The sequence below is a fragment of the Aythya marila genome (assembly GCF_965140915.1).
Source record: "Aythya marila genome assembly, chromosome: 12".
Taxonomy (NCBI): Eukaryota; Metazoa; Chordata; class Aves; order Anseriformes; family Anatidae; genus Aythya; species Aythya marila.
The window spans coordinates 7,898,980-7,924,371 of NC_139053.1; the positions used below are offsets into that span (position 1 = coordinate 7,898,980).

Here is a 25,392-nt window from a genome sequence, read left to right on the forward strand (position 1 = left end):
CAAATCTGTAATTTGGAAACAGGTGATTGTCTCCTATATGAAAAGAGGCGGTTTTGCTGGTTATGATTTTGTGTGTGCGTGAAGTCCTGAGTTACTTGAATGACTTAAATTTGCATTTCAAAATAATGTGCTTGCTGGTTGCAGCTGGCACTAGTTACTGCCTTAGGCAACTGGGTCCATTGGTGGCATTGGCCCTTTCAAAATGCTGCATAAAAGGTGTGTTTGCTGAAACCAAAATAACTGTCAAAAGTTTCTGCAGTCCAGCTTTTAAGAAGAACCTTTCTACTTGCAGAGAAGCAGAACTGAGTGCCCTACGACAAAGTTCCCACATAGCACCTCACAAGTCAGCCTGTGCTCAGTCTGGTATTGGTGCACTCACCTTCAAGTAGCAGAATGCACGAAGGTCTGGAGGTGTAACTTAGAATTTGGAATTGGATTGCTGAGGTTTTCTGGCTTTGAATCAGGCCTGCTGGGATTCATTAGTGAAGTCGGTGTATAGCTTTGTGTAGACACCCTGATTGTCTGTTCATTGGTGGGATTGCAGTTTATCCACATAAAGAAAAAAAAAAAAAAAACAAAAAAAAAAACCACAAACATTTCTTATATGTTTATAAGATACGATGCATCCTATCTGCATTTATGACTCCAAAAGTAAGTTTTAAGCAAGTAACATCTGTTGGGGTAGGTGGGAATCCAGGTTGCTCTCAGGAATATAAATGCTGGTGTTGTCTTCTACAATATCCAGTTCAGCTCCAATTTTCTACCTATTTTGAGTTAAAAAAAAAAAAAAAAAAAAAAAAAAAAAAAAAAAAAGGACAAAAATGTAATGTTTCTCAATCAGCTATATTTATTTAGATATGTAATCTGTTCCCATACACTGATGTAGTTGATTTTCTATTTTAAGTATAAAGCCTAATCCCGTTTAATTTAGGTAGCAGAAGGTGTGTGGGTATGCTTTTTGGCCTGGTAATGTGATCTGGGACTACCACACTGAGATGATTTGCTTTTGGAGAGGGAATGTATTTCCATGCCGCACTACAGAGCAAGTTTTGCAGTCTGATCACAAGCAGGTCTTCAGCTCAGCAGTAGAGAAACTCCCGTTTGGGCTGAGGAGGTACACAGGATACCATGCCAGTAGGAAGCTTGGTTTCTCTGCTGAGGTCTCTAAGCAGGAGGCCAGCCACAGTCAATCTTCTGTCAAGTGAGCAGGATTATTTCCTCCCACTGGTTGTATGCAGGTAACTGTTGACAAGAGCTACTTCTGTTGCTGCCGGTTCAGCCCATCAGGTTGGCTGCTACACAAGAGCTGATTTGCTCTGAGAAGGCCATTGGCTTCCCAAGCCTTTTTCAGGTCCCATAAACCACTAAGGCTGTGATTAACAGCTCCTTAGATGCTTAAATATACGGCTCCTATGTCTTTCACTGAATTTCAGTAAATGTTCCAAAAGCTCCATTTGAAAACTCAGCCCCAGTATTTGGTCTTTTTGGGAATAGATCTTGCATCGTACCCTACTCCTTACTAAGTATGCCAGAGGCTGTAGCAGGTTCTGTGAACTGTTGGGGATTGTTGATTTCTTTTTCTTGCAAACACATACTTAACTGCTGACACTGCTGGCATTCGATGAGACATGTAAATTCACACTTCTTAATACTTTATTTTTTACAGGTTATTTCAATTAAGCTAGACGCCTTGTTTGTAGTGGCTTTTTGCCTGATGGCAGCTTTTAGATACAAAAGAGACAAGGTGCAGAGTAGCCAGGAAATGTTTGATTACCTTCTTTAGAAAGAAGGAAGAAAGTTTAGGCAAAAACTAGTATATCAACGTTGCAATGGCAAGCCTGCTAAAATACCTTCTTCCCTTCTCCTTCTCCTGACAAATCCTTGGGTTGAGTGGATACTGCATCAGCAATGGACTGAGTTCGGATTCTCATGTCAAAGCAAATCCACATTTTCACTAAGTTTTTACTAAGAGTTTCATAAGCTGTAACATTATATTGATTTAAGTGGAAGTTAAGGTGAGCCAGTAAGTGCTGCTAAAATTCCCTTTAATGTACATCTTGAACTGCATCAGAGTGAGGACTTCTGTTAAAATCCTGTTAAATCAACAGGATTTTAGTTAAAACATCAGGCTGTGAAGTGACCACAAGGGAAAAAGAAAGCATCTCCATTAGAGCCATTAGCACCTTGAGATAGCTGCATCTCTAATTACAGTTATGCAATCAAGCATGGACAATTCAGGTGTATTTTGCTTTTTTTTTCCAGAAAGGAAGTTAGTCGTTAAACTAGACCCCACGTAAAAGCATGCATAATAATTAGAAAGAGAATGTAAATGAAGAGAGAGTATTTATGAAGTCTGGGGAGAGCAAAAGCAGACAAGACCATGGAGGAAAGTAGAGATGAAGCTGTGGTGGGTCTAATAAGGAACAACAAGAGCCTGAGTGGGGATCACTCAGTTCTCTGTTTTGGTCTGTTCCCTCCAAGCTGTGTGGGAGTTCTGATTTTGACTTCCCTATTACCTGTGTTTGCTGTGATGCTGAAGAGACGTGGAAAAGCAAACAGGCACAGGTCTTATCTTGCCTGTTCTGACTGTCAAACACTGAATTTTGCAATTTTGTGTGGTGTAGCAGTAGCATTGTTGTAAGCTATATTTCTCTACTTCAAATAACAACCAATTGACAATAATGAAGTAAAACTAAAAAAAAAAAAAAAGTTAACACATTCTAAACAATCTGTTTTTCTATAATCCAATTTTAGAAATGTATTTGTACAGCTTTCACTGAAGATCAAGCAATTGTCATGATTCCAGAAAAACAAGTTTAAATGAATTTATGTAAACATTTCATGAATAGAAACAGCACCCACAGAGCAACTTTCCAAATCAGTTACACAGTTCAGCCATTTATTTTTTTTAAACCTATGTTCTTGCAGTGATTCGAGTGTATTTTAAAACTAGTTGAGATATTAATAGCAAATTTGAAGAAATTTGAATTATCTGAATTTGAAAGCGTTAATTTTCTAAAAAAAAAAAAAAAAAAAAAAAAAAAAGTTAAAAACTTTCTGCCCATTTCTAGACTGTCCGCATAACCTCATTATTGCAGCCTTTGTTTTTCTTCTCATTCTCTATCATTTGATGACTTGTATTGTCCTTTATCTACTCTGTAAGCTACATTGGAGCTAGGAACATCTTTTGATCTATGATGTCTCTAGTGCACTTCTGGGCATAATTATAATCGTAAAAATCTTCGAAACCTTTCCACCTGTTGTCTTTATCACTAAAGTTGAAATGTTCTATATTGGCATCATAAAAAAAAATTAAATAAAGTCTTTTTTTAGCCTTCAAACACTTAGAAAATAATAAAAACAATGAAGCAAGACTGCTGTTTACCTCTTTGTAGGATATAAAAATATCTGTTTCATTGCAGTATCTTAAATTCTCCCTTAATCTCTCAAGCCCCTATGAATAAAGCATTGGATTACCAAGTAATACCCATCATCACAAGGAATTAGGCACTTTAGCTCTGGGCTCCATCTAAACCATTGCATTAGGAGAGATGTTACTGACGTCATGTTTTCCAAGTTGCAGCTGACTTGCGTGGTGCCTTCCCACCAGCCTTTAAGATCTTGCAGAGATGAAAAATGTGTCTCTTATGCCTCTTCCTTTCTCTTTTTGGGTTGCTTTGGGGCACTAGCACACATATGGTTTTGCAGCTAAGAGACGAGTAGGAAACTAAGTTCCTGTTCGTGTGTGCCAGTAAGTCTGTAACAGAGCTTTGACAAACTGTGCTATTTCCTTCATCTATAAAATTAATAAATTAGAATACTATTTTACTTCCAAGCAGAGTATTTTTTAATTAGGGCCCTGATGTGCCGATGTCGTCTGTCTGCAATATGTAAAAATGAAAGGACACCCAGATCACGATTCCCTCCTTCTTTTTCTCCAACTATCGTGTTTTAAAATTTGCTGTGGTGCCAGAGTTTTTATAGTTCTTTACCGTTAGTTGTGAGAATACTACTAGAATTCAGAGAAGAAAATTGATGGAATGCATCCATGCACTCAGCTCCCTGTTGCCTCCCCACTTCAACTGGGCCAGCAGTGAATGTAGCTGGCACCTGTTAAAAAAACATCCAGCCAATCTTCGTGATTTTCAAAGGTACCATCCTTGTTTAGGGCACGGAAAGTGTAGGAGTCACCACGCTGTCTTAAGCCATCATTCAGTCCTTACTGTTTACAAGAAATTACATTCTTGCTAAATGTTTTTGAAACAGACTTCAGTCTTAACCAGTTTTCTTTATGGTACTTGCTGCATGATTCCAGCCGGTGAAAGGATTTCTGATTACATTCATTTTTCTTCCTTTTTAACTAATATGTATGATAGTATGTGTTATCTGCAGGAAACGTGAGTCCCTTAGATCTACTATGTTCCCATAATGTGGATAATTGCTTTTGTGAAGCCATTTTAGTTGAACATTTTATGGGTTGCTGGACAGCTGTTTATCTTGTAACTTACTGATGCTGCAGTCCGTGATAGAACCTGCCTGAGTTATCTGGGTTTGATCTCTACTTCACCACACTGCAGCGCAGGTGTTGACTGCTCTATTTACAAAACTGTCACTTGGCATCATGTCTCCCGAGGAGCTGTAACACCCTGTCATCATACACTTAAGAAAATATTTATCTGTAGAAGACCTAATTAGACAAATTGTTATGAATCTGTTGTACTTCTGCACTTCCTTCTGGCATGTGATTTTAGAATAGTAAAGGTCAAATTGCAGTGGGGTTGCAGAGTATAATGTCACTTTTTACCATAAATATGGTTCATTAGCCTGAAAGTTGAAATGTTGTGTACCAGGTTGGCAGTCCATCCTTACTTCACATACCCTAAACCACAGTGTTCTCTTTATCCTTGGGACTGCTGTAAAGAAGAATCTTTCTATCTGTGATTATGTAAATCAATGTGGATTTTATAAAGCATTTTAAGCATCAAGAAAAAGAGAGTAACTTCTTCACAGTTTTTCTTGTCTAACAGTAATAATGTAATTGGACAGGGTTAAAGTTATCTTTTAACTTATGATTTGTAGATGCCAGAGTGTCTTTCGAGAGAGTCATACTGAAGAGTCCTAAAAATCCTTCAGGAAAACGAATCTGCTAGGCTTCCCCCCATTATCAACATCCCAAAATGCCTTTGGCAAGTAGTAAATGCCAAGTGTTTGTTATTTGGCACTTGACTAGTCACTCATTTATTTAAACTCAAACATAATGTATAAGATTGTATAAGTTTTGCTAAGCTAACTATTAAAAATTTCCATGGAAATTGCACCATCTGGGGAAAAACAAACAAACAAAAAAGAACAGGACCATGTATTGCAGTAAACATAGCTGACTGCCCTACTCCTAGCAGTTGCAATTGCCTGTGAGCTGTTATTTTGCTTCTCTGTAGTATCTGGGTACCAGTTACTTACTTGGTTTTACTTTCAAAGTCTTTCATAATTGTGTTCCCACCCAACCTGATTTTTCTTATTATATTTTAAGATTGATTCCTGTCTCCAATTAGTTTTTGTTATGAGCTATCTCATCTGTTTCTTTAATAAAATTCTCTTTTTACCCAAGGTGTCTACTAAAAATGTATGTCTGCAGATCTGATGTGCTATGACTATGCTCAGTCCTGCTGATCAGGAATTTAGGTTGAAGAAAGAATTTTCTTATCATTAATAAACAAAAATGTGTATGGTAAAAAGAGAGCTAGCTAAGCTATGTATTTTAATGCCTGATTTATCACTTCTGACCTCTATAGTATACTCTGAGTAGGCAGTGTGGTATTGCATGTGTGCCACAATTAAAAACATGCTGCCAGGAGGAATGTAAATCAGTTGCAAGGGCTTGGTTTGTAGGAGCAAAAATCTAAATGGTGATAGAAAATTGAAGAATTGCATTTTTATTTTGCTACTGAGGCACTGTTGCTTTGTAAAACTCTCTCTCTTCTGTGCTCCATATCATTGTTTTACTTGCTGTTAAATAGAAAGAGAAATGTCCACCTGTCTGTGTGTGCCCTGCAGAATATTTAAAATATGCATCAACGTACTATTTCCCTAAGTTTGGCTTTCCAGGAGTCACAAATTTTAATTGAATTTATGCCAATAAATATTCTTCTGTAATTTTTATCAAAGATGTCAAAATTAAAGAAGAGTTTTGAAGCATGGTCCAACATACATCCTCTCTCTTACGTGTTGAATGTTTTTTATTCAGTACTGCTCAATATTATTTACATTCTAGGTTTAAACTTGAAATATTATAAATGGGAATTCTGCCTTCATCAGTTATATAGCTTTGCTGATGAAGAGATTAATTCATTGTAAAACTCCCTTTCTAACCTTCTCACTTTCTTTTATTACTTCTTCAGAGTGCTTGATAAGTAAAGCAAAGCAATCATGTCACTTTTTTCCATTCTTTCCATTTCCTGTTCTTCTTATTGGGTAGGATCAAAATTTCAGTTTGAAGAGAGTGATATCACATTCATTGGTGATACCATTGCCAAGGCTGATAAAGTTTGATTTACAGGAGTGTTTATTAAAAAATCATTTACATTTCCTATTATCAAAACTTGTGATAAAACCTGAATTTACTATAAATTGTTAAGATTAAATGACTTTAAAAAGATATGTAAACTGTACATACCATGTCTCTACCAATTTGTGTCTTTTTTAATGATGACATTTGATAAATTCCTCAGATGTGAATTTCACAACTGGTAAGACAACCTTTCAAAGATACACTCTGTCTTCAGAGGAAATTTCTTATTTTATATATTCAATTAGTGTTGTTTTATTCAAAGCTGAAAATTGAAATGTATAAATAATAATATTAATTACGATGACTTCATGTTTTGCTTAAGCATGCACCATATAGAATCACAGAATATGTAAGAAGTCTTTTATAGAAAATCTTAAGATTTTTTTGTGGGCTGTTGCAATGAAATTGATCTACAGCTTGAATTAAATTATGAGTATTAAATACCTAAATATTAAAGCAAAGCAGTTTGATTTACTGTTTTTAATAAAGTGAAAATTAAAAATTTGAAGCCATTTTTAACCATAAGAAGGGTGTTGTAATTAATGTAAGTCAACCCATTTTGTTTTGAAGTGCAGCAAAGCAAAGCATTTTTTAGTAAGCATGGGTTTTGCTCTGAATACAAGGTGCCTTTGCCATTATACTTTCATTGCACTGCTTTTTTTTTTCCTTCTGTTAAAGGCCTTGGCAATTCAAGTTTAACTTCAGTGATAAAATATTAGATGCCTAGAGATAGCTGCTTCACGCTGTTTGTGAAGATTTGAAAGCAGCTAATATAAATAAATGAATATTAAAGTGTCCAACATATATTTCTGAATGTAAGGCTTGAACTTTGTAGTAGAAATGTCTTCCATGACAACATTTATCATGTGCATTAAGTGGCTGATGTCCTGAATTAATTTGCCAAAATACCAGTCTCTTGTAGTTGGAGTTGATCTAGATGCATGATCTGTAAAAGACTGTCAAAAATATTAAATTAAACAGAATGGGGAAATATTATGAAGGCAAAATCAGCATGAGCAAACCTGCTTTAAACTTTTAGTAACTGTTATATGTGTTTTGTGTCTTTTGTTTTTACAGATTTTCTCTTTGCCTCTGGAGTGTTTCGTTATGGCAGCCTCCAGTGAACAATGACATCCTTTGACAAATACAAATGCCAAAAAGCCAAATGAAAACAGTGGCCTTCTTTTCTTTTTACTCCAACACAGTGAAATGGTGCTCTTACAGTTTTCTTATTGACTCTTACTGGAAGAAACAAACTCCTGACTGGACCTTTTTTCCCCAACCCCCTGCCAGTGTTATTATGGATGCTTGACACAGTGACATCATGTAGTAGGCCCTGAAGTGTTGTCATAATTAAGTTGCAATGGTTTTATACACTTCCCCATTTCCCAACAGCTTTCTGTCAGTTCTGCATTCCTTTTCCTGGGGCCTAATTTTCCCATGTTATTGGTTTGCAGATAGGCTTGTGGCCTCGTTTGTTCCAACCACCTATGAAAAACGTCAAAGAGCAGACGATCCGTGCTACTTTCATGCACTTTGCATCATTATTACCACTCCCATCTACTTGGCACTGCTGGTAGCCTCTCTTCCTTTTGCTCTGATAGGCTTCTTGTTGTGGTCCCCGCTCCAGTCAGCCAGGAGGCCATACATCTACTCCAGACTAGAAGACAAGAGCCATGCCAATGGAGCCACACTGCTCACTGAATGGAAGGCTGCAGGGAATGGGAAAAGCTTCTGCTTTGGCAGTGCCAATGTTTGCCTGCTGCCAGATTCTCTGGCAAGATTTAATAATGTTTTCAATACACAGGCTAGGGCTAAGGAGATTGGCCGGAGGATCCGAAATGGGGCAAGCAGACCACAGATCAAAATATATATAGATTCCCCTACCAACACGTCCATCAGTGCAGCAAGTTTTAGCAGCTTGGTTTCCCCACAGGGTGGAGATAGCACTAATCGTACTGTTAATGTTGGCATCAAAAGGACAACATCAATGGAGTATAAAGGAGACAACTCTGGCTCAAACAACAGTGAGGACAGCAGAGAAGATAAGGGTGGAAATGGAGAGCCAAATGAAGGAGAGGAAAACACCTGCATCGTCCGCATAAATGGAGAGGATAATGGCCACATGTCAGACATAGAAACAGATACCGTCAATGGGCAGGCTAATGCTAGTGGCCCCACAGAGCACTCGCTGGAAGGTGACGCAGAGATCTCAAAAACACCTAACCACAAACAGAAGGAAGGAGATTCTGGGAGCTTAGACAGCTACTCAGCCTCAAGAGAGTCATTAGTTAAGGTTCGTGTTGGAGATGGCACAGTGGACCAAAGCACTGTTAACAACAAGCTCCTCTACAAGGCTTCGGTCATGAAGAAGACTTCAGTGCGGAAAAAGAAACATACGGATGAGACCTTTGATCACGAGATCTCTGCTTTCTTCCCTGCCAACTTGGACTTTCTGTGTTTGCAGGAAGTGTTTGACAAAAGAGCTGCAGAGAAATTGAAAGAGCAGCTTCATCACTATTTTGAATACATTGTCTATGATGTTGGGGTCTACAGTTGCCATGCCTGCTGTAGCTTTAAGTTTGTGAACAGTGGTCTCCTTTTTGCCAGCCGCTATCCTGTTATGGATGCTGCCTATCACTGTTACCCTAATGGAAAAGGAACAGACTCCTTGGCTTCCAAGGGAGCCTTGTTTCTCAAGGTAAGAGCCTTTCTTTTTGAACCTGTAAATATTGACAAGTTATAAAATTAAGCTATTCTCTCTGTCATTTCTGTTAAGAATTCAGAGAAGCAATTTTTGAGTCTGTATTAGCTGATCTAACTTTTATATATATATATATATGTGTGTGTGTGTGTGTGTATATAAAAATATATTGGTTTTGTGGCCTAGATAATGTGTTGAAGTGTTGGATGTGCATGAATTAATAAGGAATTTTTGGAGGTAAGACAAGTATAATTTTAAGTGCTGAAATGTGAAGTTGTTTACATGGAATTTTAGTTTCTTTTTACAGAAATCTCATTAATAAAAGGCATACATTCTAAACTTCTTAACACAAGTACAGTACTATGGGCATTACAGTTGGACACCAGCTTATTCAGGCTACATGTTTATAAAGGAATCGAAAGACAATCAAGTCTAAATGCCAGTAAAATAAAACTGAAAGGATTGCAATGAACTGTGTGGCTATTCCTCTCTCTTATTTGCAAAACAATCGCTATGGAGAGATATGAAGAAGAGCAAACAAAAATGCATGGGACACTGGGGAGCACAGAGTTTTTTCCCTTTATTAACACAGTTTACTTAAATTAGCTAATGGTAGTGGGAACAGGAAGCCTGGGGTTACACTTCTGTAAATCACAAACAGCAGAAATACAAGTCTGCATGCAATGATTTGCTTTTCCAAGGCTAATAGCTGTTTATGCTGAATTCTCAGGAGAATCTGGCAGTGCTCTTCATAAACTGGAATGTGGGCCCTTTTAATTTGGAATTAACTACAAACAAAAACTTCGTGCAGAGGTCCACATCTGTGGACCCAAACCTACATGGATCTGAAAATCTCCTAGGATACTGGATTTCTGGTTTTTCTGTCACAGCATTTAGTTAATGAAATGCATTACAAACGGATTTTTTTTTTTTTCTTAATGCTAGCAAAATATATCAACTGAAATTTTAGGTATTTTCTAGTGCAAATTGGTCACTAGTCCTCAGCACGAGCTATTATTAACCATTAAAAATATGGACTCTTAATAAGAATCAATGGTGTTTCATACTTGTTTGTAAACAAAGAAAAAATTGATACTGCGTTGCATAAAGAAGCAAATATTAGATCTTGCAGTCTGATAATACTCCAGTATTTCAAATATATTTGGCAAAAACAAAAATTCCATATTTGCATACAGGTTTTTCAAAAAATGCATCTGTCTATACTTATGTGTACTCTTATGTGTTTATAAGCAGCTGGAGTTTATTCTTTCATCATGAAGTGCTGTTTGCAAAAAAATGAACATGCATGTTGTTCAACATAAAAATTACCAGGGTCACAAAGACTGCCCTTCAGCATATGCGTATATCAGGGACTAAGAGATTAAAAACAATCTGCTTTCAACTGCCTATTGCTGAGTCATTGATTTGTTACCCTGCTAGGAACACAGCAATGTCTCCATTTCTCTTGCAGAAAATTAAACCTCCTTTCAAATTTCCACTGGGATGATGAACTTAATTATGGATTCAAGTTGTTAAATAATGTTACAGTTGAGCAGGGAATAGGGACCAATTAATATGAAGATTCAAAGATGACTACATTCTTTTAAATATTACAGAACTCTGGCCCAACTAAAAGACCCGTTTACCTCACGTCTGTGTCATTCTGACATACTGCATGTTATACCTAAAATGTTTTTAATTTGAAGTCTACTTTGGTAATGAAATGACTTTGTCTCGCTTGTGCATTAAGTGGTCAATGCTCATTTCTTTCTTAGACCAAAAAAGTGTGGGAATGATCTATTTAATTGGAGCATTGAAACAAAATAGGTTTGAAGGTTGGTTACTTAATTAGTAACTGCATGTGTGTGGAGTCCTGTGACAAAAGCTATAGTAAGTAAAAAGCCTGGTGTGGTTTTGAAGTCATTGAGAATCAATTCGTTCACTTCAGAATTCTTCAGGTCTTATGCTGGGGTAGCAGCAAGTAACAAAGCATACAGTAACTCGTTAGAAGGGGTCTTCCTAGCCAATTTGAACAGCATAGTACTACTTACATCTTAATTAGTACTTATATCTCTGGTTTTACATCATTCCTTTTACTGATTGAGGGCAGCTCTTGCTTTACTTTCTGTGCATACGACATAATCCAATCTGACGTTAGTTTATCTCCGCATGATATCAACGACAGCAATAATACAGCCTTGCAGAAGTGTCCTCCTAACGGCCTCGCATCCAGTGCTGCCGTGGACTTAGAAAGAAAGTGTCTCTGTCCTGTGCAAATTCTTTTTTAAGTTTATGACTCCTGTGAAAAGCACAGTGCTCCTATTTCTGGAGTTGGAAACATGTCGCTTGAGTTTTATTTTTGAAGTTTGCTTTAGAAGCTTGTTCCCCTTGCATAGATTCCATCTCTGAGTAAAGGGCCAATTGCTTTCCATGCCGTTAAAAAAAAAAAAAAAAAAGTGTGAAAAGCAAGTGAAGGGAGAAGACTTGCAAATTCTAACAATACAGATAAAATCACTGTGGTTTCACTCACTGGGAGGATAAAGCCTTTATGGAAATCTTTCAGATCCATGGGGAAGACCCAATATCCAAATGCCGAGGCACATTTGGAGAAGGAAATCAGTTCTCATTCAAAGAGCACTATTCATCTCCTTGCTACAAACTTAACTATTGAGATAAACTGAAGGTCTCAGAACTAAACCTTCAATGCAAGTTGAATTATTTGGAATCAAAAGGCAAAACTGTTCTGGGGGAGTTGCGTAACATGACAGATCCCTGCTGCCAGGGTGAAGCATTTCATGCATTTTGTTTTTGTTTAAAGTGAATTGGAAATTTTCTATTGCCTCCTTCCTCCACTGCCTTCACCATCTAGATTGTAAAGTTCAGGTGGAGATTTGTAAGGATTTGAAAGATTTGCTTAGTTACACAGAATTATTTTACCTGAGAGACTTAGACAGCTCAAGGGTTATTATTAGTAGCTGTAACAATAATCAGCTCTTACATACAGCTTTTCATTTGTGTGTCTCAAAGTGCATAATAAAGGAAGGTCAACATCTGCTTAATAGAAGGAGAAACTAGAGCACAAGAAGGTAATGGGATTTGATTGTGGTTTTAACACCTGGGGTGACACAGCTAAAGAAAGAAGATGTAAGTAAATTATAGGGACTTTTAACACAGCCTCATGCTACCTAAGCTACCTGGAGACCTGTGCAAAGGAATTTGGCTAGTCTTGGTCTGTTCTCTTCCTGAAGCTGTCTGCCACAAAAGGTGCTGCTGCTGGCATTTTCCTGACAAAGATCACAGGCTGTTCTCATCTGGATAGGCTGGTGCTTTCCAGCTCAGGATGAAGGCATGAGGATGAGAGAGTTGTGAGAAGCTATTGTGTAAGTCCGTTTTCTGCATTAGTGGAGAACTAATTTACATTCAGCACTTCGATCTCTTCAAACTCTAGCAGTGTTTTTGTGTCCAGTATAAGAGGCCCTCATTGGGACATAAGAGAGACGCAGTCACAGAAAAAAATAGTGCATAGGGAGGGGGGAAATGTCACCTGCATCTAAGTGACAATTTCTTGTCTGAAGTGTTAAACCACTGTTCTTTGCTGCTGGTAAGGACTCAGAGGAGAAGTTAGCAAATATATAAATCAGCCGATCCATTTTCATACTTTGACAGTCAGAACCCTTGGGAGACTCTGCCGTGACTCCGTGTTCTGGTGTTGCATTTCACATTAATTTAAAATACCTAAGAAAAGAACCCTTGAGTCTGCTTTGTAGGTTTTATATCTCTGTTGTCTCTTATTGCTGCTCTGCTCCAGATAGAGGAGGAAAGTGTAACTGACACAGGTGCTATCCTGTGCTGGTGATTCTAGCTAATAAGCTAGCTTGCATGTACTTGTATATAACACGATGCAGTTTTCTCAGGTGTTCTGCAGCTGTTGGTTTGACAAGTACATAATTTCAATTCATAGTATTTTTAATGAATTTAAAGGGAGTTAAAAAATGCATGTCCCTTGCAGAAGCTGGATTATAATACCGCAGGCAAATCAATTATAAAAGTTACCAGTGAGGGCACCAGTTTGTAAATTACTAGAAGGCTTCAAAAATCATTCATCTTTAGATATAGGGGTATTAGTATATATCAATATGCTTAGTTGTACTGCTTTTTTTTTTTTTCTGTTCAAATTTTGGACAGTAGTGTAGTAAAACCAGAAAACTCACCCTTAACTTGACCTGATGAGTTACTGAGTTGGAGAGTTTGTCCAGCTCTGCTAGCAAATTATGCCCTTCTAGCCTTAAAATGTAATGGCTATAACTGTAATGTGAACCTAAGCCAACAAGATATGTAAATGCAAAGTTAGGGTAGGGAGGTCAATGAAAGAGGTACTCTCAAACTGGTTATTTACTGAGCAGAGCTTTTGGAGTGGTTTTCTTCCCACTGAGACTGGGAGAAGTGGAATTACACTGAATCAATGTTATTCTTCCTAGTGTTCTTGGTAGTAGGCTTCTACTCTTTGGCATCTTCTAAGAGAGATACTTTCAGCAAAAATAAGAATTCTTGTTTAAAACGCAGATTTGAACATAAAGCAAAAGCAAAACCACAGTCTTATGTGGGTAGTTTGAACGGGATAATACTACTCTAACACAAAGACTGTAGGAATTAAAAAGAAAAAATTATAAGTCTTGTGAGTTTTGCTAAATTTCTGAAAGAACTTGTGTTTAATTAGCATTAATTCCTAAGCTTATTAACAGATTTACTTTTCAAATTCTCTGAAAATTAATGCTGTTCTCAGGAAGTACAGTAATTGTGCAGAGAACATGTTATTATTCATTGTTTTAAAGGAAACCTAGCAACCTTTGCTTTAAGTGCAAACCTAACCTTGTTCTCAGAAGAGCTGGAGTGGTTGTAACAGATGGTAGAAGAGCACTAGCTCCAATTGCAAAACTGCTTCCAAGCAGTTTCTACTTATTTGCTACTCTCTGAGTGTCTGCTTTTTATGATAAAATGAGGGTCCCCTGAATTACCTTCTCTCATTCTTTTTTGTATTACAGATGCAGTTAAATTTTGCTTGGGTAATTTAAGCTGTCTTTATGGTTGAGAATGAAGGGGTAACTTACACTATGCAGTTGGACAACATATTGAGAACCTTTTTTACCTAAGGATTACAGAGAAAAGCAGGATGGCTGCTTTCTGAGGCCAGTAAGAGATTTCAGACTCTTTTCCTTGATCAGTTATCCCATACCTGTGTTATCCCAAAATATTAAAAGAAACGTCTAGTGCTGCTCATGATTTTGTTTAGATAACTCTAAAGCTGTCCTGTTTAACTCAGGAGGGTAACCTAAACATTTTCCACATGTTCAGTTTCTGCTTTAAAATGTTAATGTAAGAATTGGACAGAGTCCAGTAAACTGGCTGAGGCTTTTTTCTTTCTTTTTTTTTTTTTTTTTTTTTTTTTAAAGGACAACCCTACCCATGAAACTTTACCATGTTTACTTCACCTTGATATAATTGAAGTTATTAATCCCAACCTTTTTCTCCTTCATTAGTGGGACACATTACAACTGTTGTGGAGGATGAAATACAGGACTGAGATCAAATTGTGGGCTTTATCCTTTTCAGAAAACAGAGAGCCCTTCATTCATGGCACCAATTGACAGTCAAATACTTTCCCTCACATATAAACTTAATGAAGCTTTCCCAAATAACTAATTCTCTGAGCTCATGAAGCAGCAGTTGTTGTCACATGGTAGGTGCAGAGAAAAAGAATTCTGAAAAAATCACATACTATTGTGGCTAAAAAGAATTGCATAGCACCAAAAAGAATTTTGTGCTGATCTCTAACATTTAATACTTTTAAATTTTATTTAATATGCTTAGCTTAAATTACTATTTTATTACAAATATATTAACTAATGCCTCTTCTTTAGCAGCTGCTACATATCCCCGTACTAGCATAAGATGCCTGTTTTTACTATGGGTCTAACCAAAAAACTACTACAAAGAAATCAATGTACAGGAATAAAATATATCGTTCTTGGAAGTTACCTCTACTCTAAATCATCTGTGTGAGACAGGAATGTTTGAACTGTGTGAGTCACAGCAAGTCTTTGGCATAATCTCTTACCAGGAACAGGAATTAGCACTTGGGCACACAGTTTGATTGGTTCTTCCATTAGTTTCTTGATGCTGACTCTCCCGATAGCCTTGGAAAATAGATAAAATGGAGGGGGAAAAAAAGTCCATGAGGAATTGATAAAATTTCAGACTACAGAAAAGTTGAAAGAGAGAATCTGTATCACACGTTTGTTTCTTTTCTTGTCCTTCACTGTTATTGTCTGCTCATTGTACTAAAGTAGACAGGATGTCTACAAGATACTCTCCTAGTGGTTGAAATAGAGAGGAGGTACAAACTGTGTGCTGTTACCAGGATCTGAGAGCATCAAAGCAGGTGTGAACCATGAGCGTGTGGAGATACCGCTAGTGGGGTGTCATGCAGCTCTTTGTCTTGTGCTCACGTATTTTGAGTTCCCTTGAACTTCATCGGCTACATAAAGCAAGGTGAGTATTTCTGTGGGAGCAAGATGCTACTACCACTTCTCCTGTCACCCTACGTACCCTGCTCCTATTGTCTGGAATGTTTTATTTCAAAGACAAACAGTAACTCCAGCCCTTTGCTGAGATGATGTTCTTTGCAAATGCAATCCTCATGCTTTTGTTTTTAGGGAAAGGGCCTTTTTGTTGTTGTTTTTCTTCCCCACAGAGCGTGCAGGTGTGCTTTTCAGCTTGGCTAGTTTTCCTTCATAGTGTGATCATTAGCTTGTTTTTTGTCATGAAAATTTGTTTGCCACGGAACTACATTGTACTTTGGATACATACCTTCTTCAAAGAGTAATACAGGTACCACTACAACTCGTATTTACTCCAGTGACAAAACTGACACCTTAATGATAATTAATCTGATGAAATGAATGGTTTGACTCATTTACAGTCCAAGATGTAATTAAGCCATAATGGTGGAAGTTACAACTATTCTGTGTAATATCCCATCTCCCTGAAGGATTCTTAATGTTACATTGAGATTATTTACCTTCCCCAGCTTTGGGTTTATTGCCTGCACGTGGACTGTGGGGTGATGAATTCTGTGGAGCTCCTTCTTCAGGAGTATGACAAAATTTTTATCTCTTTTCTGGTTTGCACACCTGGATTTCCTTCCCACGGAAGAGAAGGCAATGGCATATCCTTTGAACTTGTGTGTATTTGAACACTTCATACTAGAGAGTGCACATTTCAGTTGAGAAATTGTCTACCTTGCTTAGGATTTTTTTAGAATAGCTACCTCCAGGCAATAGGAAGCTTCTACAAAATACCACTAAAGATTAAATTTTCCTCTTAATAATCTTTTTGTTTCTATCTACACATTATTGGTCAGTTGGTTGATTCTTTAACTGAGTGTCATTTGTTATGAATGGCACAGCCCAGATTTTTAAACATAAAAGAATGTTTCTTTCCAAGTAGTTGATTTTCTAACATAACAAAGGACAGATTTGAAGCTGTTTACTGAGGTGGTATTGAAATACCCCTGGTATTTAGGCAATATTTCTGGTTTTTTGTTTATGTATCTACTGATGCTTTTCTTGAGATCCAGATAGAACAGACCTGTTTTGCACTACTGGGACAAATGTGTGTAAATATAAACTGTTAAAGACAAGGTATTTGTCATGTTTACAGCTTTGTATACTTACTGTACTGGAGTATGATAAACATGTGATGTGCAAGATTTTCCAGTTAGCTCTGAAAATTCCCATGATAGCAAGTAATGTGATTGAATTTAAAGTTATTTCTTTCACTCTAGCTGTAAAATTTCAACTCTTGCTACTTGTGAATTTTTTTACTTGTCAACAGGAATCTTTCCACTGTAGCCCTGTTGGCTTGATTTCTTTCATGCGCATTGTTTATTATCTGATACGCATCTAACTGTACTACTTAGTCTGTATTGGACAAGCTTTTGATACACAATTTTGCACTGTATAGCCTAATGCCAGCATGGTATCTCCAATATATTCTACTAATGTTCTGGGACATAAGGTGAGAAGGAATCTTTTAAAAGAAAGTACCTGATGTCAGTCTCCTGTGCTTGAAAATAAAAATTTGGAGCTGTCAGTTTTGCACTTACTAAATTCACAGGTAGGTGATGAATGTAAATATGTAGTGGTAGCAACTGCCATTTTGATTTCCAAGCAAAAATTGCTTGAGCAAACTTTCCTCTTTATAAAAAAGCTTTTTTTTTTTTTTTTTTTTTTTTAATCTCCAACAAGCTTCCCTTCTCACCCAACAGCTAACAAAATGTAGATGTTTAATGTTGTAGCAGGGATCAGAATGCTCTCCTAGCTTTTAGTTTTCCAGATGTTTGACTAGTTTGATTACTTAACCTTTGCAAATGTACTAAGAGTTGGAATATATTTTGCATATTTCAGCATAATAATGAAAAAAGTAACTTTGTTTCTATCAACTTAGAATTATATAACAGGGACACTTTGTGAAACAAGAAGTATGTTCTCTCCACTGTAATTTTACCTCTAGATAACGTACGACTTTTTCCTCATGCCATGATTATCCTATTTTACAAGATTGGGAACTTATATTTAGATACTGCTTTTCTACGTCTACAGAAATTTTTAGTAAAGTAGTCTGTAATACATTTAAGACTTCAGAATGCAGTATCTGAAGGACTTCCCTATAAAAGTAATTCAATGGCTGTTACTGATTCACAGAGCTACTAGACCATCTGAAATGAACATAAGTCAGGCTTATGATGAAGCCTGGCTTATTTACCTACATACATTTATGTGATTACATTACTTACATGCGTCACTTACATTAAGTGATTGTCCCCCTGTACTCGGCTCTGGTGAGGCCGCACCTCGAGTACTGTGTTCAGTTTTGGGCCCCTCGCTACAAGAAGGATATGGAGGTGCTCCAGCAAGCCCAGAGAAGGGTAACAAAGCTGGTGAGGGGCCTGGAGAACAAGTCCTACGAGGAGCGGCTGAGGGAGCTGGGCTTGTTCAGCCTGGAGAAGAGCAGGCTCAGGGGCAACCTTATCACTCTTTATAAGTGCATTAAAGGAGGCTGTAGCGAGGTGGGGGTTGGTCTGTTCTCCCACATTCCTGGTGACAGGACAAGGGGGAACAGGCTAAAGTTGCGCCAGGGGTGTTTTACGTTGGATATTAGGAAGAACTCCTTTACTGAGAGGGTTGTGAGGCATTGGAATGGGCTGCCCAGGGAAGTGGTGGAGTCACCATCCCTGGAGGTCTTTAAAAGATGTTTAGATGTTGAACTTAGTGATATGGTTTAGTGGAGGACTTGTTAGTGTTAGGTCAGAGGTTGGACTCGATGATCTTGAGGTCTCTTCCAACCTAGACAATTCTGTGATTCTGTGATTTTCTAGATAAATGTGAATTTGAATGTTTTTTTCTGTTCTAAGCAGCAAGAAGTACGTTTTACTTGTGAAGTGCTCACTTGGTTTGGTGGAAGTGGAACCTTTCTGCCAAGATCCACATTGCAGGCTGAAATGAACACTCTGAGTTCTCTTCCTGCAGCAGTGCCACGAAACTGGTCAGGCTCAGTCACCACAGTATAATATAGCCTTGAAAATGGAACAGTCTAAAAGTAGCTACAGTATTTGACCACACAAAGGAATGTTTCTGTGCAGAATTACAGGGCTTGTAATATTTGGGAGGTCAAGTAGTTTTCCTCTCTGCACATCCCATAGTTCTTTTCCATCTGTGAAATACCAAATTAGACTGAATAATCAGTTGGTTTTTTTTTAAAATATACTAGTGCTTTTCTGTAGCTGGAAAATACACCAAGAGGCTGGAAGGATATTTATTTTCTCTCCTAGTAGTTGTCACGTATATGACAGAAATCAAAAAAAGTTGGAGGAAATGTGAACTCTGGGAGATGATCTGCTTTGGATGTACTTCCATGCTGGCACTTTCCAAAGAAATTCCAATTATGTTAATGTCTTCAGCTCTTGCTTTGGGCTTCTTCCTTTTTTGGGAGCTATGGGGGCACTATCCCCCTGTAGTGGCAACCTGGGGTGGCATTTGTTGTGCTGCACATAGCAGCAGTCAGTGTTTCCTCTAGGCCACTTCTTGTAATTCTTTGAGAGCTAGAGATCCCAAGTCCATTACAGTACAGATATGTGCATGCAGGGACAGTATGATAAATATTTCTTTCTGATTAATGGGTGTGAGTGTGATCCTATGTATAAATTAGTTTATGAGGTCTTGTCAGGCACTCCATTAAGGCTGCACAGGAAATTCTAAAGCAAATTTGAGCTGACTTTTTTTTTCTCAACTGACTATAACTTATATTTGGATGTTTAGCTTTTAGATTTAATCTTTTGTGCTTTTTTAGATAATGATTCCATCTGTTTTAGGCAATAAGAGGATTATAAGAAGCACATTCTTGCTGTAAGAAAGAAAACTTTATGTGCAGTATTTTCAGCATTATTATGGTAGGTAACACTGGAAGATGGATCACATGCATGCTTTTTCAGTGCAGCAGGAGTCACTGAAAATTTGTAATTATATAAAAAATATATATTGTAAACTTTACAATATATAGTTTTTGGTGTTGAAGTCAAAATCTGATTCTGAATTCAGAAAATATTATTCATCCACGTGCCCGCCCTAGATAGTACAGGATTTAAACTAATGGTTTCCCAGTTTTCTCTTGGAACTGCATATGTTATGTAAGAAATTTGAGAGAACACCCCTTTTAGTTTACCTGTGACCCTGGGATACATTCACACCAAGGCAGTCTGAGGGAGGAAGAAAGAGGTCTGCATACCTAAGCTCCTGCAGTAGTCGGCATCCATCCAGCAGATCGCCATATCTTTAGAGACCCTGCTACAGTCTCGTGTGTTTAGGAGAATCCTCTGGTGTGGGGTAAAATCAACAGTGATGTATTTTCCTCATCTTCCTCTGCCTTCAGGCTCCCTGGAGGAGGTAACTGTTTGGGAACAGCAGTAAGAACCCCATCAATATTCATTTGAAATCTGTCTAAAAGAGGACTGAAGAGACTGAGGACAGAATAATACAAGATGGTTATTGTATGCTCTTCTAGCTGGAACAAAAACTGGAAGTTAACAAGGTGTTGTTGAGTGCAAGTGACATAAATTCATTTACTGCAAATATGAGATGGTCAATTATTGGAACAGGGGCTTGGAGAGGTGGTAAATCTTCATCCTTGGAGCTAACGCAAAACTTGACAAAGGTCTTTGCAACCTCATCTAGTTGGGCCTGTTTGAGCAGGGGGTACGCTAGAGGACCCCCAGATGTCCTCTCCATGCTATGATGGTATGACTGATGCAAGTTGAGTCTTATGACAGAAACCTGAATTAATTCTTCTCTAAATGAGCTTGGACAGAATTATCTTGCTGTAGTATGCAAATAACATCACACTGCCTGAAAATTTCCAGATACTTTGGCAAGAGGGGTGCTGTATGATGTTGGGATACAGTGTGTAGTAATGGCCTCATTCTGTACTAAGAGAGAATCCTGCCTCAAGAGCAAACTAAAAACAGGCTCTGCTTCTCTAATTATTTAATTTTAAATTTTGTCACCATTGCTAAACAACTGCGTAAAGCCTGAACTGCCAGAATCTTCAATAAAATTGAAAGCCTGAACTAGAACTTGATTTTCATTTGCTTGTGTGTCCACCAGCAAATACATTTTTTAAAAAATGCTGTAGTATATGATACACAGGAGCAGTTACATTACATTCCAGTTTCCCTGGAAGCCCTGCTTCTTCTGTGCATAAAAGCAGGGGTGCATGTCGTATTTTAATCTGGTTGACAGACATGGGGGCTGCCGCTGTGAAATTATGGAATGGAAGAATGTAAATCCTTTGCTGAGACACAGCAAAAATCCCCCAAACCTTTGCATAAGAATGTAAAAAAATAACCAACCAAAATCCAAAATGTGCTAGGGATTGGAGGAAATGTGGTCAAAACCAGTATTTATTTCATGTTTCAGCCTTTTTCCCAGGGTCTCTTGCCATTTTTCCTTCTCCATTCTAACCTTACATAGAGGTGTAGAATTTAGACTGCTGATAATATAAGTGTCAGATGGCACGAGTGTTGGGATTTAATTGGTATATGAACAAGAGCTGGGATACAAAATGGTGGCAAAATAACTGGCACTGAGAACCAGCGAGACTGTGAGGAGCTGGAGAAAGTCAGAATCATCAGAATCTTTGATGTAGTGGTGAGCAGGAAGGAGTGAGTGCGCTAGCAGCAAGATGGGACCTTGCGAAGGCCAAACATGACGATCAGGCGTCTCCAATGGGGGTGTGTGTGTATTCAAAATGGAGCTAGATAGAAAGAATGGTTAAAAAAAAAAAAAAAAGGCTAATGGTGAGCACAAAGACTGCACAGCTGGGGTTGGAAGCGGGACTGTGTGAGCTCCTCTACTAATGACCGTTAATGAAATAAAGTATTTCTTCCTTCCTTTCCAGGTGCAAGTGGGAAGTACACCTCAGGACCAAAGAATTGTGGGATACATTTCCTGCACTCACTTGCAAGCTATTGCAGGTACTGTCCATGTTTGCTTCTCTTAATTTCTCACTGTTTCTAAGTGTTGGAATTCTCGTGCAAAAGTTGGCCAGCATTGCTCCTCCAGTGTTTCTCACACAGTGCAGTGTGCATTGCAAATAGCAGTGAAATAGTGAAGAAAGGGTAGACAAATGCATCACAAAGTCTTTCCATTTTCAGTCTTAAAATAATTAAGCATTATAAGATATGCAGTATTAAAAATCCCTTGAGAACTCTTCTTCCCTTTGTTCCCTCTTAAGTAAATACTGTTATTTTAGCAAATACATTACTATCAGCATTATTTGCATTTGTGGACCCATACTGTATCAGCTTATGAACTAAAATTTTACGAGTTGGAACAGTTTTTCCCATCAGAAATCAGTGGCTGGAGTAAGCCTAAATTCTCTGCTTTTACTTGCCAACTTTGTGCATAAATGGTTGGCAAATTAATACTACTGTTTAAAAATTTCCTAGGTCATGTATTAAAAACAGTCCCACTGCTACGTTTACAACAGCATGAAACAGCATACTGTGTGTCCTTTTTCAACAGTACCTTCTAAGACCGTTAGAGATAAATGAAATACAAAAACTCTTACCAGGGTGTAGAAGGATTTGTTTTAAATTTTCTCTGAATTATCTAAAACAGAATTCTCTAATAGTGTGTGCTGTGTCTGTGAGATGCATGGACTCTACTGTCCACTATAACTAGACTGGAATTCCAGGTAGGTCTGTCATGTTGTGTCTGGGCTTTTTCCTCCTCAACAATCATAGGAACTTTTGACTTTTTTTTTTTTTTTTAATTTTATGATAGTAACTCAACATTCAGCTCTCCTTTTAATATCAGTATTCAGAACCAGACTGGGTGGTCTTATCTCCATTTTAGAAATCAACTCCAGAAATGGAGGGGAAGAAAAGCTAGTAACTTGAAGTCATTCTGTTTTAGCGTTCCTGTGTATACGTCTTGGAATGATGAAGTTTCTCCATTTTAGCTGCTAGCCTGAACACTCATCAATTAAAATTGACAAATACTAGAAATACTTGGAGATGTCTATGGAAATGTCTGTCTCCTGTCTTTTGCATCAAAACTACCAGTTCTAGATTTAAAATAGGTATAGTAATAAAGTGAAAGTCAAATCTACAAACCTTTACTTTGTGTAAGCTCAAAAGTTAGTTTAGCCAGAGGGGTACACATCCTTAGTTTGTTTTACTTGATGTGACTGTGACTCCTGGGCTCCTGAGAGCTGGAGAGCACCACACAGCTGTCCTAGACTCGTTGAAGACAGCATGTGTGCTGCAGGCTGAGGCAAGACAGAAATGCAATGTAAACAGCAAAACTCTGAACCTATGCTGTACAGCATGTCTAGGTTAACCCAGTCAGACAGCTGGCATTCCTTTTACTTTGCTAGTGCTTCAATTGCAGAGACAGAATTGGGAACAAAACTGCCAGTCCCTAAAGTACATTGGAGAGACTGGATAGTTCTAAAGAAGGTTCATGAATTTTTCAAATACATTTTAACCGTGTAACATTCTTTAGTTTTCTATTTCTAACTCTGGAATTATATAGTAATGTACTGTGTGATTGCTGCTGTGGAGCTGACATTTCTTGCTGTTCCAGTTCAGGTTATAAACCTCTGGTTTTCGTCCTTTTCCTTTTTAATCACCTAGTCATGTATTCTCCAAGGGTAAAAACACAACCTTCCATTTTCCTATTTATGTTCTTGCTTCATATTTTTAGGCTTATCTGGTTCAAGCAACATTCAAATAGAGCAGACAAGGATCTAAGAGTCTAAATGTCCTTTGATAAATTATATTAGTTTATGTAATGAAATAGAAAACTAAACTTCATAACAGTATGGCAGTGCTGTGCTTTCTGATTTGTATCATCTGATTCAAACCATTTCACACATTTAAAAAACTGACAAAAAACAGTTTGAGTGTGTAAAGATGTGTTATCTATAAAAACAAGCACTGTTTAAAAGGTTAACCATTTAAACCATCTTGTCATACATGGCTAAGTGCAATTTGGCTTCTCTTCTAGGATACACAAACTTGCACTTGATAGTTCTGGTACTTACATGAGTATAAAACGAAGGGATCCAACTGTTTACGGTCAATGAACTCCTAATACTTCTTTCAAGAGATGTGCTAGCTAAATTCCATTCTGAGCTTTTTTTTTTTCAGAGCTAACTTTCACTTTTTTTCAGTATAACTTCAGAAATAGATGCAGATTATTCTCTCAATAGCTATTCCTGAATCTTGATACCTGTTTAAGAAATGTTGCTATGAAGGAGCTCTTCATTTCCATTCTGGAAGTAGCTGCATTTTCTGCAACAGAAGAGGGGGTCCTCTAATGAGACCTGAATGTAATTGTTTTCCAGGGGGCTGTTAAGTTTACATGTTTCTTTTATGTCTTTCAGTTAGTCAGTGATTGATGTTCTGGGAAGGCTTTGCTTTGTAGAACCCACCTACTTCCCAAGTCCCCCCCCTTTAAGACACCCAACCAAGCCATCAAAACAGAGTAAGCCTCAAGCTGTTCCAGCCCAGGTCCAGATGATGTAGCATGCTGGATCATGTCTCATAACCCGGTCATGCCCCTTTTTTTTTGCATTTATTGTGAATCTGGTCATCAGCAATCAAGGTACCAGCAACTCTGAGTTCTCCAGCACTTCTTTCAAGCTCTACCAACCCACACACAGCTTAAGTAGAATTTACTTTGGGAGTGAGAGAGATCCCTCAGTGTCTAAGATCCCGGCTGAAAAATCAGGAGTATCTTTGGTGTTCAGCATCCTCCGGCAGTAATTCTACATAAATTGCTGAAGTAGCAAAGCTAGCTTATCCACACTGTGGCAGTCTGCCCTTGCCCCCTCCTCTCAGCTCTGCTAACACAGCTGTTGTAAGCTGCGTTGTGCTTGACTAGGGACCTGACCTAGCTGAAAGGTAACTCAGCAGAACCCAGCAAAAGGTTTTTTTGTTGGTGGTGTTTGATGTGGTAGTCCTTTTTTTTTTTCTTTGTTTTGCTCCAGCCTACTCTTGCTTAGATATATTACATGGGTCTGCTTAATCCATCACCTAGTCAGGCATGACACTCAGGGCTAAACTGGATTCTTTGGTTGTGACTTGGAAGCAATGTTCCCTTTTGACTAGGCTTTATCCCTTACACTTTAGTTTTTGCTCATCTTCCCTAGGTTCCTTCCAATATATCCCCTAGCACAGATCAGCGCTGAGAACTCTGGCTTTGAGAACTTCCACTGCAACTGTTCCTTTCCAGCCCCTGACAAGGCCTGTGAGCTGCTTTGTTTGATACCTAGCACTCCTCTTAACAGCTTTCCGGGGAGAACAAAGCAGTCCTCCTATGGTACCTACCTGCAGTTCTAACTAAAGCCAGGATTTCACTTAAGCATTTCAAAAGTGAATGAAAAGGGCGGCTCTGACTACCCTATAATGAACAGAGGTGAAGTATTTGTTTATGCTGGCAGAGGCTTCCCATAATACCTTTTCATCCTTGTATGAAATGTGAAGCTGGAGGGAACCAAA

At 38.0% G+C, this 25,392-nt stretch overlaps 1 protein-coding gene and 1 long non-coding RNA gene across 2 annotated transcripts in view; one reads left to right on the forward strand and one right to left on the reverse strand.

Annotated features, from left to right (window-relative positions):
* Positions 1 to 476: 476 nt before the first annotated feature.
* LOC309882887 overlaps positions 477 to 25,392 on the reverse strand; it is a 53,282-nt gene continuing 28,366 nt past the window's right edge. The window contains exons 3-5 of the long non-coding RNA XR_014318372.1: positions 20,115 to 20,276; positions 15,388 to 15,466; positions 477 to 764 (exon numbers count right to left, since the gene is read on the reverse strand). This is a non-coding gene — a long non-coding RNA (uncharacterized lncRNA). The remainder of the gene's footprint in view (positions 765 to 15,387; positions 15,467 to 20,114; positions 20,277 to 25,392) is intronic.
* The window catches only part of SMPD3 (sphingomyelin phosphodiesterase 3), a 32,612-nt gene continuing 14,954 nt past the window's right edge, over positions 7,735 to 25,392 (forward strand). The window contains exons 1-2 of the mRNA XM_082770383.1: positions 7,735 to 9,269; positions 21,783 to 21,858. Coding sequence (XP_082626509.1) covers positions 7,932 to 9,269; positions 21,783 to 21,858 — 1,414 coding nt within the window. The 5' untranslated portion in view covers positions 7,735 to 7,931. The remainder of the gene's footprint in view (positions 9,270 to 21,782; positions 21,859 to 25,392) is intronic.